Here is a 17,495-nt window from a genome sequence, read left to right on the forward strand (position 1 = left end):
ACAGCTCTGCTATCACTTCCAACATAAATGAAGACAGAAAACTAAACAACAGTGACTTTTGTAGGGTTACTGAAGTTGGGTTAGCTGGTTTATAATAATGTGCTACGTGACTGCTAGCGACACAGCTATGTTAGCATAATATAAACACAGTGAAGCTGGAGGATGAACGCTAACTTTTTTCCACTCGATGAAAGTTAACGTGAGGGTTCCTGATGGTTAGGGACAAATGCAATCGCGTGGCAGGATGCTTTAGAGGGAACAAAGTCAGGAGAGCAACTGAGATAATCCATCCACAATACGAGGTTAGTCATTAATGGGAACATGGGAATAGAGTAGCTCTATTCAACATTACTGAATCAATGGTACAGAAGTGGAGGAAGCAAAAAGAATGAGTTGAGCAAAGTTTGACTTATCTGACTGTTTTGTTTCGCTTAATACACCTTATAATCTGGTGCGCCTTATGTATGAAAACAGATCGGTTTATCGACAATGTACCTTATAATCCGGTTATTATAATCCTTATAATCCGATAAACAATACGGTAACTGTGTAGGTTCTCAGTCATCCAGGTCATTGTAATCTAAGGAGCTTCGAAAGATTTAAGATTTAAGTTTCTCGAAGACTACCTCTTGTCCGAGAAGCTTTTTCACACCTTGGCTTATCTGATGAGGCACATGATCAACAACCCTCTTAAGGGACAACTCCCACTAGGGCTTAAATATCTGGGAATCCCCGATTTGGTCTTAGAACTGAAGCTTCTGAAATGAGAGGTGAAACGTTTTCAAGAAACTTAAATAAGTCAAGTCGCTTTTCTTTCCAAGATCCTTGGATTAGTTAACTTTTTGAAAACTGTTCTTTTAAGAGTTTCTGAAATAAATATATGTGTATGTGACTTTGTCACAAAATGTACTTGAAAATGAGGATAGGAAGCCGCAGTCTATGTGGATCTGGATCTAGGTGATCCAGGCCATCCGCAGACCACCAAGAGTAAGAGAAAGTCTTCTCAGTAAGTAATTGATTAGTCATTATAGCACTTTCTGAAAGACATACTGTTATGAAATGTGTGCCTGTCACCCTCTCCGTCCCTCACTCTCTCACCCTCTCTGTCCCTCACTCTCTCACCCTCTCTGTCTCTCACTCTCTTGCTCTCTTTATCCCTAGCTCTCTAGTCCTCTCTGTTTCTTCCCTCTGTTCCCTGTATTTATTCAGTCTGCCCTTTAGTGTGTTTTTCCTGTTTTAGTCTGGCAGTCTCCTGTCCGGTGTGTTGTCCTGTGGACAAGCAGTTAAGTCAGTGGGTAATAGATGGCATAATAGAACATTTGCCTGTGCCACAGCTCGTGTCTAAGCTCATTTCGATCCTTTAGCCTGCATTTTTTAATCAAAATAAATTTTGTCCATTCATAACTTCATCGTCACTGACTACTCTTGTTCAAATAGGTATCCACAAAGACAGTACAAGAAGATTTACTGATAGAGAAGCAAAAAACAGAGGAGTAACTCTAGTTAAACTCCTTTTCTCTGTGTCTGTGTGGTTCTTGGTTATCTGGGTCATGGTAGTCCTGAGAACTTGAAAAGAAGGCAGCTGGTTTTCTTTAGGTTTTTTGAACACTTTCTACCTCTCTCACCTCTCCATGAAGCTTCTTTGGTTATAGAAGAACTGGTGGAGAGCGCCAGGTAGTAAACCACTTGTCTGGACTGTCCCATTCGAGGTATTCCTGAGGGTTGTTAACCATTTACTTGGTAACCTACAACTTGACCATGTCCTCACATGAGGCATGTGTGAAAAAAAGATGTCATTCCCATCACCTGAGCCAACAGGTTAATATTCTGTGAGACATTACCCCACCCCACCATTGTTTGAGCTATTGAGGTCACCTGAGGCTACTAGTAAGTGAGAGTTGAGATTCCTGGGAAGGGATCTCGGGATTCAATTGTTGGTGACTGACAGCTGGTGCTGTAAACCATGACCTCACTTCAACAATGGTCATACACAGTGGACATAGATAGCCTCCTTTGCTCCTCTCTGGTTTGATCCCTCCAGTCTGCATGCCACATATCCTTGGGTAAGATGCTAACCCAAGTTCCTCTCCAATGAATCCATCAGAATGTGTGTGAATGTTACACAGAAAGCACTTACATAGAAAAAAGAAGTGCTTGTGTCAATGGGCAACTAAGGCAAGTTGTATAAAACCGCTTTGAGTCCTCAGTGTAGAAAAGCGCAATATAAGATCCTGTCTTCTTAGTCCAAAATGTGAGCAATGGCACAAAACAGAGAAGGATATGACAGAACAGACGTTCATGGTGTGTGGTGGATCTTGTTATATTGTATGGCTATAGAGTGAAAAGTAAAGTACATAAGGGCGTAGAATAAATGGTAACACTTTATATAAAATAACATTATATAATATTGTCACACTATTAAGCATTAGTAAGATATTAGCAAGTACTCAATCAATTATATATATAATTTCTTCTCCCTAGTATGTCATTTATAAAAACAGACATATGTTACTCTTAACCACTGCTATAACTGCTACTACATCACGTCTACATGATCATAGTTAGATTTCATATAACTGTATTTATAAATGGCATACTACAGAGGAGTAATGCTATATAAATGAAGTAAGCACTTGCTAATACCTGAATAATACTTAATAGTAGGGATGGGTATCGTTTAGGTTTTATCCGATACCGGTGCCAAACCGGTGCTTTTGAAACGGTGCCGGTGCTTAAACGGTGCTCAAACCGGTGCTTAAAGAATGGAGAACACAAACTTTGTCCAAAAACCTCTCATGTTCAGCTATTTTTTTGTAAAAAGATAACAATGTTAGCCTTTTCTGCAGCTATAGAGCATATATGGTATCACTCTTGGCTGGAAGCAGTGCTTAAACAATGGAAAAAACACAAACTTTGTCCAAAAACCTCTCATGTTTAACTGTTTTCCACTTTTTCTTTGGTCATTTTAGCCTTTTTGGCCAGGGTGAAGGGAGTATCTGCCATCAAACAAGAAGACAGCCGCATGTAGCTACGACGGTGTTTGCTAGTTCACCTTACATGCATTAATTTAATAACATGGTTAGCCTACTCAACGTAAATTACACACGAACAACATGAAGCGACTCACGCAGAGAAGAACGGCTGCTGCCATCATCATCCTCATCATTTCTGCTACACTGGCAGGGCTAGGGGCCAGGACTCTCCTCTTCGGGTTTTTGGGGGATGTTGCTCCGGGTCCGATAACAGGCACCACACCCGCAGTAGATGTGCACGGTGTGAGGTCTCGCAGCAAGCTATCAAATACGGCGCATTTCTCGGCTTTTAAAAAAAACGCTATGAGTCGCCAGGTGTTTCATCGGATTTTGAGGTGTTACCTCCTTTGACAGTATCACAGTATCAGCTTAAAGCACTTGTTGCTGCTGAGTTTGCTCTAAAAGAACGTACGTAACTGGCCCCGCCTACTATCCTCGGAAACGTAAAATGATTGGCTAGAAGTGTATCACAGCTCAGGAAAAAAAAAGCACCGAAATAAAGCACCGAAATGTGCGGTGGTTTTCGGTCTGGTTACTACTGTTTATGTCGGTACCCATCCCTACTTAATAGTGTGCCATTATTATAAAGTGCTGCCAAATAAAGTGATATTTAAATGTGTGGCTAGACACTTAAACACTCTTACTGCTTTACAAATATGCTGGGTTACCTGTGCAGTGTACATTGTAATACTAGAAAAAGCAGTAAATAAATGTATATAAGTCTGTATGCACTGCATATACTTTAATTGTTCCAAAATAATATTCCACAACTTTACAGCCCTAATTTTAATATACACAGTTAGTCTAGTCCATGCTGATTCTATTTTGCAGATAGTCCAGCTATTTCCATCCAGAATAGAGCAGGTCACATTTAAATATTTCTCCAGGCTCCACATGCACAATTAGAAGTTCCTTTTGCTGAAAACATGGAGCTCAGCTTTTCAGCTGAATTCACTGGACTCTTACTTTGAATTGCAATCACATTAGAGATAAATTCTACAGTAATGATCAAAAGTGAACATTTTGTCCAAGTATGCCAACAATATTGCTTTAATCATTCCTTAAAACTTTTTCAGCTGTGGTGGAGGTTCAGCATAACAAATAGTCACAAATGTTTTGTGAATAGTTAATATTAAAACAGTACTTCTGAAGTACGACAGAGGTGTGTTTTCTGCAACTTGTTTGCATCCTCTTTATATGTTGTGGTCACCAATATTAGGCCAGTTTGTTATTTCTTCTTAGCTCTTACTTTTAGACATATTTTTGGACAAACAAACGTGTCCCACTGGAGTGTGCAGTATGTAACATATGCATGGAGCCACCAGAGAGTGATTAAAAGCTGTGTCCATTTGAATACCCAGAGGAACGCGCCTCTCATTTCAAAATAAAATTCTGATTGCATCTGAGAGAAAATGAGGTAAGTGGATAAATTCCTGATTAAGAAGTATCTGTTGTTGAATACAAAATAATACAAAATAAAGTACAATTTGTAAATTATGGTTCCAATCAAATTAAAATACTACAATTAAATTATGCTTTAGGCAACTTTGTGAGTGACAACTCATTACAGTATGAATGTAGAGTCCACCAGCTAGTCAAACCTCTGCTTGTTTAGCCTGCAGTTATACTACAAGATGCAAAATGTTCTTCACTAACTTTGACTAGATTTTTAATTAATAGCATAGAGATTAATGAATGCACCTTAATAACACAGCTATCTCCTGTTAGCATTAACTTACTGACTTCACATCTCTCATTTGAATAAATATGTCACAGTTTCAAAAGACCGGGATGGTGAAGGGCAAAAGGCCACACTAGTGGAGTCGTTGTAGAGTGTACATCGAATTTTTATTGTTTTGCATAACTTTGAAAACCGAGGGAGTGTGGCTAAAGGAGGAATCCATTAAAATGTTAATCTCTATGAGATGGCTGTGGTTAGAGCAGATTTAGATAGTATTAAGATAGTATGAAAGCGCATCACAAAACCCTTCAGTGAAACATATTTTTTATGTACTTGAAAACAGCAAAAAATTGCAACTTCAACGCAGCATGGCGTAGTGCAGTTCCAGCAAGAAGTATTTATTTTTATTTATTTATTTATTTTGTATGCGTTAGTCTAGAAAACTACTAGAAGATGAGATTATTTCCACATGCATATGAACTCAATGCTGACATCCTGTCTTCTATGAGTCAGCGTGGTTTCCTTTAATCATTATTGTTATAGTTATGAATATAAAATGAGTGGATTTAGTTCCTTTGATATTACCTTAACCATACAGGTTTACTGTATTTGTTGGCTGTTCAGCATTACAATAGGTAAAGTATGTTTGTGTTATTTGAGAAGAATAAAAGGTTTTGTATATATATATTGCATAACGTCAGCGTTACAAGTAGTGTGGGCAGCAAGATGCTACAGTGGTTATTGCTTATCACCTTATGGCAAAAGGGTCCTGTATTCTAAGCTGGTGGACAGCTGGCTAGTTTATTCTGCTTGTCACAGGGCCCCAAATTGCTCCCACTGGATTCACTGCTGTCGCATAATAATTAATCCCTTAAATGCATAGAGTACAGAACTGTTTGAAGGTGTGTGTCTGAATATTACTTTAAAAAAATCCCTTTGAGCGTTCACATAAAGTAAAAAGTTTAGAACATTTAAAATATCTATCTAAACTCAGAAGGCGGTACAGTGGTTAGCACTGCGAAGGTTGTGGGATCGAAATGTTCTTTCTGGGTACTCCACCTTTCTCACACAGTCCAAACACATGGATAGATCTGTAATATAGAATAATTCTGTTCAATTTTATCTGTGTACCAAATCACACAATAGTCACCTCAAGGTGCTTTATATTGGATAAGGTAAAGATCCTACAATAATACATACAGAGAAGAACCCAACAATCATATGACTCCCTTTGAGCAAGCACTTTGGTGACAGTGGGAAGAAAAACTCCCTTTTAACAGGAAGAAACCTCCAGCAAAACCAGGCTCAGGGAGGGGCGGCCATCTGCCACAACCAGTTGGGGGTGATGGGAGACAGGACAGACATGCTGTGGAAGAGAGCCAGAGATTAATAATAATTTATGATTAAATGCAGAGAGGTGTACAAAAACATAGTGAGTGATAAAGTTCAGTGAAGAGGAAACACTCAGTACCTCACGAGAAGCCCCCAGTAGGATAGACTTATTGCAGTGTAACTAAGGGGGGATTCAGGCCCTAACTATATGCTTTAGCAAAAAGGAAAGTTTTAAGCCTAATCTTTAAAATAAAGAAGGTGTCTGAGAGCTGGAAGCTGGATGCCTCCCATCCTACTTTTAAATACCTTATGAACCACAATTAAACCAGCAGTCTGAAAGCGGGTTCTTTTGGGGTGATACGTATGAGGTCTTTAAGATAAGATGAGCCTGATTATTATTGTATGGAATACCTAATGTACTATAAAACAGCATGGAATTAAAGAAAAGTACATAAATATTTATAATCGGTTTACGACTATCACTGTAACATCTTGTTTATTTGTGGTTACTGTTAGGTGTCAATTTACATTTTTAAAGCTTGTTTTATTATTCGGTCATATAAAAGTCATATTGAGAGAAAAGGCAACAACAGAAAATTTAAAAATAATAATTTAATCTTACAGAGTCAACAATGAAATGCACTCACAGTTTAATTCTGCTTCTCATACTGTTGCACCCAGACTGTGGACTATTTCTACGGTGGACTCGGTGGAGACCTTCAAAAAGCAGCTAAAGAAATTTTATTTCAAAAAGCATTTAATTAGACCAGGGTTTTTATGATGTATTTATGACTGTATTGTATTGTGTATTGTGTTTTGTTACCTTTCTTGTGAAGCACTTTGTGACATATGTCTGTGAAAAGTACTATATAAATAAACTGTGCTTACTTACTTTTCTTCTAAATTAACTGACTTAGTGGGATGACACATATGCAGTGAACTTAAATTGTCTCAAAACATAAATGTAAAAAAACAAACTTGAAACTCAGACCAGGATTAGTGCACAGAATGCCACAGAACTTAGGATATGATAAATCTTAATTCTATCTTCTTTTTTTTTTTAATAAATTGGCTTAAAATATGGAGTGGTTTCATCAGTATTTAGCAAATGATATCTAAGAATTTTTTTCATAGCCTGATAGAGCCTGCATATGGAGGAAGAGGCAAAGACGGATGCATCTTTCTTTGCAGAATCTGAGAAAATCAAGAACCGGAGAGCTTCACCTTTACTTGACAGTCACACTATGCAGTCCACATTTAACACACATAGTTATATGTAAGATGTAAGGCCACTTTACATTTTGAAGATAAATCATGTTTGAGTTTTTGAACAGTCTCCTCAGAATTTCCTTTTCAATCTAAAATATGTCTCAAAGAGTTGTAGTGTCTTCCAGAGACGAAATTACTTGATAAGGCTGATTTAATTTTTTTCACGAGTATATTTGTTTTTGACAACATTTTAGGAATAATCGTAACAATCACTTCAGCAGGTCTTGCTTATTTTCCTCCATGACACTCTGAATATATGGTCAAAAATCCCAATACCAGTAACCCTAATTGAAATATGTATTTCAGCATCTGATTTGTCATGGTGTGCAGTTCTACTGCATTAATCCCAAAGATGTTTGCTGTATTCCTTGTGCTTTGCAGCAGTATTACAGTAGTCGGCTGACAGGCAGAAGAGATGTGCTTGGTGGAGCGGTGCTGCAACACTGGTTTGCCCCACAGATTAGATCTATCGCTGACAGCCTGATCACTACAGAGACTCACAGAGAGCAGGACACCGTGATGGAACAAACACATACCAGATGAAACAGAGGCAGTAAATGGCTTCTGTAGTTCACTCGGTCTGTAATTATTATTATTATTGTTATCGTCATTATTAGTTTTTTACTTTTATTATTATTGTTGTTGTATCATAAAAGTACCTTTATGTGATGTACTTTTGGGGTAAATTCTTGTCGTATATTTCATTTTTCTTTCTTATTTCCTTTATTCAGGCCGTGGATTTGGAATCCATATTAGTTGAGATGTTGGACAGTGAGTGCAAAATCTATTGTTATGTATATTCTTTAGTGATTTATTTTGCTAACATGTAGAGGTTTAAACAAACTACGGTTACATATCTTACTACCTAAACAGCTAAAATTAATCAAATGCACAAATACCATGGCACTCTATTGTTTGGAATAGAACTCACTAGCCAGTTTGAAGATTAGACTTGTCTAAATATCATTATAAAGTACACTGGTAAAGTTGTGTGGGTTTGTTTGTACTCCTAAATATATGTGGCTACTGGATGATAAAAAACACTCTTGTTCTCATTTAATCAGTCAAAAAGCATTTCAAAGAGAAGCTGTACAAAGATCCTGTCGAATTCTTTATTGTTTCTCTAACCATTGCACTTAGTATAAATATCACTTAGTGTCATCTTCTCTTCTGTCCTATTAGGTGGCCAACACTGTATTTTGCCTCTCGTAGAAATGCATTGCTCAGTCTAAGCATCACTGCCTTGCGGTTTCACCAAAAACCACAGACTCCACTTCGTTTAGTTCCACTGTTTCTCTGTTAGATTGGCTGACAGCACGCTTGTTCACCTCTTATTTGCATACTGCAGGTCTATCAATAGGCTTTTACATTAGTTCAGTTGCTGTCGAGAACTTTTAAATGTTTTTATATTAGGATATATATGGCTGCTAACTTGTAGATAGTCCAGAGATGTATCAAATGTACCTAACAAAATGTGACGTGTTAAATTAAAGTCAGATACTGTGGACACGCACGCCTAACAATGGAAACCTCGTGGAACTGCAGAGTTTGCTTTAAATCTTTGCTTCTACGTGCCGTTTGTTTTACCTGATTGTTTTTGCACAGATCAGCCCACATGCTTGTGCCGTCCCCTCCGCGCATCAGGACGTGGTAAGCGAAGAAATAAATCCCAGGGATGGAACACGTGAACTTTCCGGTGGTCGGGTCATAGTGGTTTCCCAGGTTGGTCACCACGTCGTCAAACTTGAGTACTTCGTAACCCTCGTGCTGTTTTTTCAGCCCTGCGTAAAACGCAATCTTGGGTACGGTGCTGTAGGTGGCCGCGCTAATAGCACTGGCAGCACCGCTCGGTCCCGGAGGTCCCGGTAAACCGGGTCTGCCGGGTTCACCTCTTTCACCAGGTGGGCCGGCTGGACCGGGTGGTCCCTGTTCACCTGGCAATCCCTTTGGCCCTACCTTACCCGGACGGCCCGGTTCTCCTTTCGGACCTTGGATAAAAGTGGGTAAAGACTGCATTAAGCTGTTGTCGCGCACGGTATCGGTTGTGGCAGTGCTGGTTGGAGATTTGGTGCCGTATGGGTCACACACCATCCTACAAGTACCGAGCATCTCGTAGTGTGCAGCTGTCCCCGCTGAGCTGACTAGAACAGGGATGAGAATGACCAAAACCAGTACCATAACGACCCCCAGGACCCCCGCCGCCACCAGCCGCTTCCTGCCGACCAGCCGCGTCAGCGCAGGACGATCCTGTTGTCTGCTTTTAGGTGAAATTTTGCTGGCTAGGTAGCAGACCCTTATAAAGAAAAAAAATGTAGCACAGCTACACTTTTTTGCTAATGTTAATTAACTTTTAAAGTACAGCCCCCCTCCCCTCTGTATCCTCACCTCTCCCCTCTCCACACTTTTCCTGCTGATGCACTGATTATTCAAGTCTCTCAGAAAGTTGGTCCGTTTAGAAGTCTGCGATTTCCCAAACAGTTTGATTTAGCATCTCCAACACGCTGTCCAAGAGAGATACGCGGTCTGCTCCTTTTTGATCCACAGACCTCAAACTGAAGGTGAATCAGGATCAGTTAAAGCGTCTGCAGGGTGCTCCAAGAGTCCACGCAGAAGCGCCGGGGAGGGGGGAGATGTTCTGTTATCCAATAGGAATAGGGAAGGTTGTTTAAAGAAAAGAAATGTCCGATTTTTTTTCTTTCTAGATCAAATGTAATCCAGAGATTTGTCATTTGCCCTCTGTTTAGTCTGCTCTGAAAATTTCATGAATTTTATCTATCGTCCTCCATAACCCAGAGAATGAAACAGCAGCTGTACAAGCTTGAGAAGAAATAGTCTATATTTGCCATCTTAATAAACATTTAATTTAAGCTGCTGAACACAAAATTCATATAAATTCCTTCATATGAATAACAGAATGTAATAAATCGAAGTTTGGGGAGATCTTAATGTCAGAAACATTTCATCATGATTTAAAATCAAAAGAAGTTATTTTGTAGACTTATTTAACCTACCTTATAGCAGATTTATATCATGTGAATATTTTGTACATTTTCATATTTTTATACTTTTACGTTTATGATATTTAGTAGTCAACTATAATGTAATCATTTAAACATGTAAGCAATTTAAACAAATTAACTTCTTAAGTAAAACTGATAATTGCATTGATACATTTATTATAACAATGTATGAATCATGAAAGGACTTTATAGATATAAAATTCAGTAGAATTTTTTTTTCTACACTCATGTTGTCACATACAGAATCAAGTGTATCACATACACTCACAAGCCACGTCTGTTTACCTGCTTGTTAACACAAATACCTAATCAGCCTATCACATGGCAGCAACTCAGTGCATTTAGAGACAACCTGCTGAAGTGCAAACTGAGCATCAAAATGAGGAAGAAAGGGGATTTAAGTGACTTTGAACATGGCATGGTTGTTGGTGCCAGAGGGCTGAGTATTTCACAAATTGTTGATCTACTGGGATTTTCCCGCACAGTCATCTGTAGGGTTTACAGAAAATGGTCTGAAAAAGAGAAAATATCCAGCAGGCTGCAGTCTGAGCGAAAATGCCTTGTTGGTGCAAGAGGTCAGAGGAGAATGGACAGACTGCATCAAGCTGATGGGAAGGCAAAAGTTACTGAAATAATGACTTGTTACAACCAAGGTATGTAGAAAAGCATCTGTGAATGCATAACACATCAAACCTTTAAGCAGATGAGTCATAAAAGTCCACACTAGGTGCCACTTCAGTCATCTAAGAACAGTGAACTTCAATTTGGACAGGCTCAACAAACCACATTAATTAAGCTGGTCCCACATTTAGACGCTAGGGTCAAAATTTGGAGTAAATAAGCACTAGCCTTGGTGAGCATTCCAATCAAAGTCTAAAATGCAAAACATGGTTTGTAGATTATAGCCAACATAGTGGTACAGCACAAGGAGATCCTGGGTTCAAATCATGCTCTCTCCAATTACCTCTGGGTAGATGGCGATTCTAGCTGCGTCAGACTGGCAACCTGTCCAGAGTCAACTCCAGATACTGAACACCTTCATTAAAGAAACTGCGCTTTGTGTTCACCTGTGTTATCGTTGTCGAATATTTGCATTTATTTGATGATTTAAAACATTTAAGGTGTGACAAACATACAAAAAATAAGAAATCAGGATGGGGGCAAATATTTTTTCACACCACTGTATGTTATCTGCTGCAGTGCAATGTTAGATTAAATAAATATGTGCAATGGCATTTAAAAATTAATAGTGAAACTGGACTGATTGTAAAATGATTAAACAATCTAATGATGTTTTCCATGATTTGCACCATTTGTGCCTGTTGCTTTGAGTGTCTGTAGGCCAGCTTGTGAATCTTACAGAACTGCCTTGCCACTCTGCCCTGCCTCCTGTAAATTCTGCTTCCACATAGTTTTAGCCATTTCTCACACCTCTCAATTCTTTTTCACTTCTGGACTGCCTTCCCCAATGATTCTGTTGCTCAATTCCTCCTTCTGAACAGTCTTGCCCACTGAGCTTTTCAACTTCCCCTTGATTACAGAACTGTGCAGCCAAGAGATCTACAGATATTTGCAGCAGCAACTCAGAAGCTTCAGCCTCTTCACACGTTTCTACTATTCACACCCAAATGTACAGGGAGTGCAGAATTATTAGGCAAGTTGTATTTTTGAGGAATAATGTTATTATTGAACAACAACCATGTTCTCAATGAACCCAAAAAACTCATTAATATCAAAGCTGAATGTTTTTGGAAGTAGTTTTTAGTTTGTTTTTAGTTTTAGCTATTTTAGGGGGATATCTGTGTGTGCAGGTGACTATTACTGTGCATAATTATTAGGCAACTTAACAAAAAACAAATATATACCCATTTCAATGATTTATTTTTACCAGTGAAACCAATATAACATCTCCACATTCACAAATATACATTTCTGACATTCAAAAACAAAACAAAAACAAATCAGCGACCAATATAGCCACCTTTCTTTGCAAGGACACTCAAAAGCCTGCCATCCATGGATTCTGTCAGTGTTTTGATCTGTTCACCATCAACATTGCGTGCAGCAGCAACCACAGCCTCCCAGACACTGTTCAGAGAGGTGTACTGTTTTCCCTCCTTGTAAATCTCACATTTGATGATGGACCACAGGTTCTCAATGGGGTTCAGATCAGGTGAACAAGGAGGCCATGTCATTAGTTTTTCTTCTTTTATACCCTTTCTTGCAGCCACGCTGTGGAGTACTTGGACGCGTGTGATGGAGCATTGTCCTGCATGAAAATCATGTTTTTCTTGAAGGATGCAGACTTCTTCCTGTACCACTGCTTGAAGAAGGTGTCTTCCAGAAACTGGCAGTAGGACTGGGAGTTGAGCTTGACTCCATCCTCAACCCGAAAAGGCCCCACAAGCTCATCTTTGATGATACCAGCCCAAACCAGTACTCCACCTCCACCTTGCTGGCGTCTGAGTCGCCCTGGAGCTAGGCCTGAGCCCAAGGGCAAGCGTCTGGTGGCTAGGCCTTTGTCCATGGGGCCCGGTCGGGCACAGCCCGAAAAGGTGACATGGGCCCATCCTCCTGCAGTAGAGTTCCTGGCAGACCAATCCTAAGCTACCAAGATTGGCAATCTGGAATGGATAAAAATAATACTATTATGAACAGTGGTTAACACAAGCACTGTCCTTGGTACAGAAGAGTGGTCACTCAGTATGTGTGCCAGCACAGTGGCACAATAATTAAGATACTGGTTTCAAATCCCTGGCTTATTTCCACAGCCCACAAAACTGTCCAGGTAATGTGGTTCAAAGATATGACCACATCAAGACCAAATCTTTGACTAAGCTCTGTTTCAAGTCCAGGATTTCATTCTCCACCTTGAGACAGATTTGGGTTCCTTCATATAGTGTATTTCAGCCCCTACAATCTGGTGTGACACCTTTTGTATGATAGTGGTAAAAGCTGAAAACCTAGTCCCACACTAAGTATGTGTTGATGAAAAAACAATTAAAATTAATTATTGCTTTAATGACTTCAAAATAACCTTAATTTGTTCCAGTGATTGTTTTTTACTGGCCACCATTTTATGAGGAATGTAAAAGTGGTGGCCTCACAGTATTGTGTTCAGCTTCTCTGCAGTCAAGCCAGATAAGTGGCTTCTCACTGCAGAAGGCCATTGGTCTAAGCACAAAAACCAAATTCAAAGCTTTAGTTCATAATTTCAGTTGCTTTAAATATTTTCCCTATAGTGATGTTAAGGCAAACAATAAATCTTCTTGCAAGTCATCTTGATGCACTACACATAGACAAGAAAGCCAAATTTCCACATCTGTGAACACATAAACATAAACTGTATATCATAAGGATGGACCTAGTAAAAACATTTTCAGCTGCCTTATCAGTTTGCACCTTGCCCAGCTTTAGCAGCTGCAGCTTCCAGGCATATGTCCTTTATTTCTCTCCAATAACTAATGGCATTTCCACCCCTTGGTAATAGTATTAGCTACTAGATATGAAGCCTTCAAGGCAGAAAGTTTAACCGAGTTAAGGGCTTGCATTTGTGGACACCATTCCTTAAGCAAAAAGAAGAGTTATTTCTGGCCAACATATAAACAAGAATCTTGGGATACTGGAGTAAGGGCATAACTTACTGTCCTTTTGTGTGATGGAGATGTGTTGAGAAAGTACCACAGAAAACAATGTGAAGTTTCAAATAGGATAGGCTCAATTTTCAGCTGTTAGCCTCTGTTATAATAGATAGGTGGCAGACTACTACCTACTGGGATTCTGCAATTTCTATTTCTATTCCTGGATAAAGACAAAGGAGAAGTTGGGCGTCAACTGCCAACTTTCTTTTTTTGTTACCATGATATTACTTTGATATTGATAAGTTATTACTTTGGTAATTGAGTTCTAATAACTTGTACATTATATAAATATATTTAAATTACCACATTATTAGATCTTATTTCTTAGTTCAAGTTGACAAGGTCTCTCCAAATGTCTTTAGAATACATCTGTTGACAGAAACATACAGAGATGGATTTGCTGGTATGTTTCTGACCATTGTCTTCCTGCATAACTGAAGTGCACTTGAGCTTCAGAGCCAGAACATTCAGGATTTTTTGGTAGAGAGCATAATAATTAACTAAGGGATTAATGAAGTATTCTGATAGTGATTGAAATTGTGATTCATCATTAAAATGTTCACTTGCGAATACGGGAAAAACCTTTGTGTTATTTTGGTCACCAGTGGTTTTTGCCTTAGAACTTTTCCATGGATGCCGTTTTTGCCCAGTGTCTTTCTTACTGTTGAATGTTGAACATTGACCTAAACAGAAAAAAAGTGAGGCCAGTAGTTGTGTAAAGGTTGTTCTGGGTTCTTTTGTGACATCCTGAACGAGTTGTTAATGCACTCTGAATAAGATTTGGTACCACTCCTGAAAAGGTTCTCCACAGTTTCAGGTTTCCTCTATTTGTAGATAATAGGTCTCAGCCTGGTTTGCTGGAGTCCCAAAGTTTTAGAGATGGCATCGTAACTTGCTACACTGGTGCTAAATGCCTCCTAATATGCACAATGCTGTCAGACCCACAGCCTGTACAGCTGGTGCCAACCTTGGTTTAAATGATGGAAGATCTGGCAGCTATGCATCAGAAGCAGGCAGTGGCGGACTTGAGGCAGCAGGACCTATTGCAGCCTCAGGCTAGCAGCACACTGAAGGCAATATTTAACTGGCTCCTCTTCCCATGGATGCAAGGCTCAAGGTACGTGAGGCCCGTGGAAACAGACGAGAAATTTTCCACTGGAGTTTGCCCTCAAGCAAGTGTTGACATTGAGATGATGGCCAAATGGTATTTTGCAATGAGTGGGACAGAATTTTTCAATTGAGTTGTGACACTTCCAATGGGGAAGAAAACACCCAGCTGTTGGTTCCAAAGAGCTGTCAGGAATAATTTTCCAGGCAACTCATTATACCATTGTCTCATTACCTGATGGCTGTGACTGTTACAGGTCATCACTTGAGTTGACAAACTGTTTTCAGACAGTGCTCCTGGGCCCTTGCAGTGATTTCTTTGACAGAGTCATGCCTGTTTTTAAGGGCCTGAAGATGACAGCCATCCAACACTGATTTTCTGCCTTGTCCCTTGAACACAGATTTCAGCAGATTCTCAAAATCTTTTGACGATACAATCTTCATTTTAAATTGTTCCACAATCTGTAGACAGCTTTTTGCAAATTAACGAATCTCTACTCAAATTTATTTCTAAGAAACACATTCTCCCTAAGATGCTCTTTTTATACCAGTTATGCCGACCAGTTTTCAGTTAGCCTGATCAGTTGCCAAATGTTCCTCCAGCTGTTTCTTTTAAGTATCACTTACTTTTTCAGGCTTGTTGCCTCTATCCCAACTTTTGGAGAAATGTTGCTGGTATCAAATTCAAAATGAGCTAATGTTTTATAAAATGGACATGTCCAAGTTTGTGAATATGATTGTTGAATTGAATTAAGTTGAAGTGTCTTAAGAATAAATGACCTAATGATCATTAGTTGAGAGTTCCAAGTCTTCTTTAATATGGCAAATTGCTGACATGTAAATATTGGTATAATGAAAATTTAATTGAAGTCCCAAGTTTCAGCTTTAATTTAAGGGGGGGGGTAATAAAAATATTGAATTAACTTTTCAGGAATCTTTACTGTAACCACTTGGTTACACTGGTCAGTGTATTTTTCCTTTTTAAAAATCCACCAGGTTGTTGATTTGACCATTATAATTTTTAGATTTTCTTTGATAGGTTTTTTTGCTTTATAATGACATTCGTTTTGGACCTTATATTGAAAGTTCCAGTGAGCAAAGGGACAGTTCTAAGTCTTTTATCTGTTTAATGTGGAATGTCATAGCAAGGTGAAACACCTCAACCTGCCATGATATGTCTTCTTAGTCAATTGTCCAATTATTTTTCACTCCCTATAAACTGGGGACCATATAATTCAGAAAATGTCTGTAATTTCAAAACAATTGCAATCCTTTTGTTAAAGCTCATTAAGTCTGCAATTCAATCACGTCTTGATCAGTGTTCCCTCTTGTGAAGTATAGTCAGATTCGAACGTCAAGGAAGGTGGTAGGGAAGCAGACTACGCAAACATTTCAGGTTTCAAGAGGTGAGCAATTTATTTACAGTGAACTTAATTTAATGTGTAACTTAACAAAACTTCCCCCAAATTAACTCAGTTAACAAAACTCAACAGACCATGGCTCTGGTAACACAGCTCACCTCTCCTCTCTCTTGAATCTGGTAGAGACTGGCTTTAAATAGGGCCATCAATTTCCCTTCACTTAGCCCAGCCAGTACCACTCTCTCAAACTGAGGGATCTAAAACTCTACAAAGATGATTAAAAAGACACAAAATCTCTTCACACTTCTAATATGCACATTTACACAACTAAATGGCAGTATTAATGAAAAGAAAAACATTCAACAAATCCCTTTAAACCTTAACACAAACAAAAGGAAGCATTTCTATTGACAAAGAAACCCCTCCACTTGGTTTGACCTGCTGATGTCATGTGTGACATCATCAGGACTTTAAAATGAGGAAATGCTAGGCAGGCGTTTCCCCACACCTGACCCTCATGAAAACTGAAAAGACAGAACAAAGTAAGTATGAACAAATGACTTAATCTGTAACATAATAAAATATAAGGAAACATCTACCTGAGTATTTGCCTTAATTTGCAGAATGTTTGAAAATAATTTCCCCCAGGGATCAATAAAGTATTCTGATTCTGATTCTGATTTGCCGGCAACAGAACGCTTACACAAACAATAGTGAGTGCAGCAATGTTACTTGACAAATAGCAAATCATAGCAAATAAATAGAAACAGAATAATGTGTATAATGTGCAAAAAAAAAGGTAAACACATATGGGACAAATGGAGAGTATTGCAACTGCTCATCCCCTTTGTCACACCTCTAATTTTTCATGTGTCTGAGCGAACACACAAACTCCCTGAGCGTCCCTTGGACCACTGTGAGCGACATCAGACGTGTGCACTGTGGTCACGCCAGCATCGAATCATCCAAGTTACATGGTTTATTAAAATAATCAAATTACATCATTTATGTTAGACTACTTTTAATTAACTGCTTTAGCCCACTTACAATGA

The 17,495-nt window shown here is 38.9% G+C and overlaps 1 protein-coding gene across 1 annotated transcript in view; it reads right to left on the reverse strand.

Moving 5' to 3' along the window:
- c1ql3a (complement component 1, q subcomponent-like 3a) overlaps positions 1-9,516 on the reverse strand; it is a 17,107-nt gene extending 7,591 nt beyond the window's left edge. Inside the window, exon 1 of the mRNA XM_005747461.2 lies at positions 8,902-9,516. Within this exon, the coding sequence (XP_005747518.1) occupies positions 8,902-9,492 (591 nt within the window). The 5' untranslated portion in view covers positions 9,493-9,516. The remainder of the gene's footprint in view (positions 1-8,901) is intronic.
- Positions 9,517-17,495: the final 7,979 nt, after the last annotated feature.

This window comes from Pundamilia nyererei, unplaced genomic scaffold (assembly GCF_000239375.1).
Source record: "Pundamilia nyererei isolate P.nyererei 1_Seehausen unplaced genomic scaffold, PunNye1.0 scaffold00198, whole genome shotgun sequence".
Classification (NCBI taxonomy): domain Eukaryota; kingdom Metazoa; phylum Chordata; class Actinopteri; order Cichliformes; family Cichlidae; genus Pundamilia; species Pundamilia nyererei.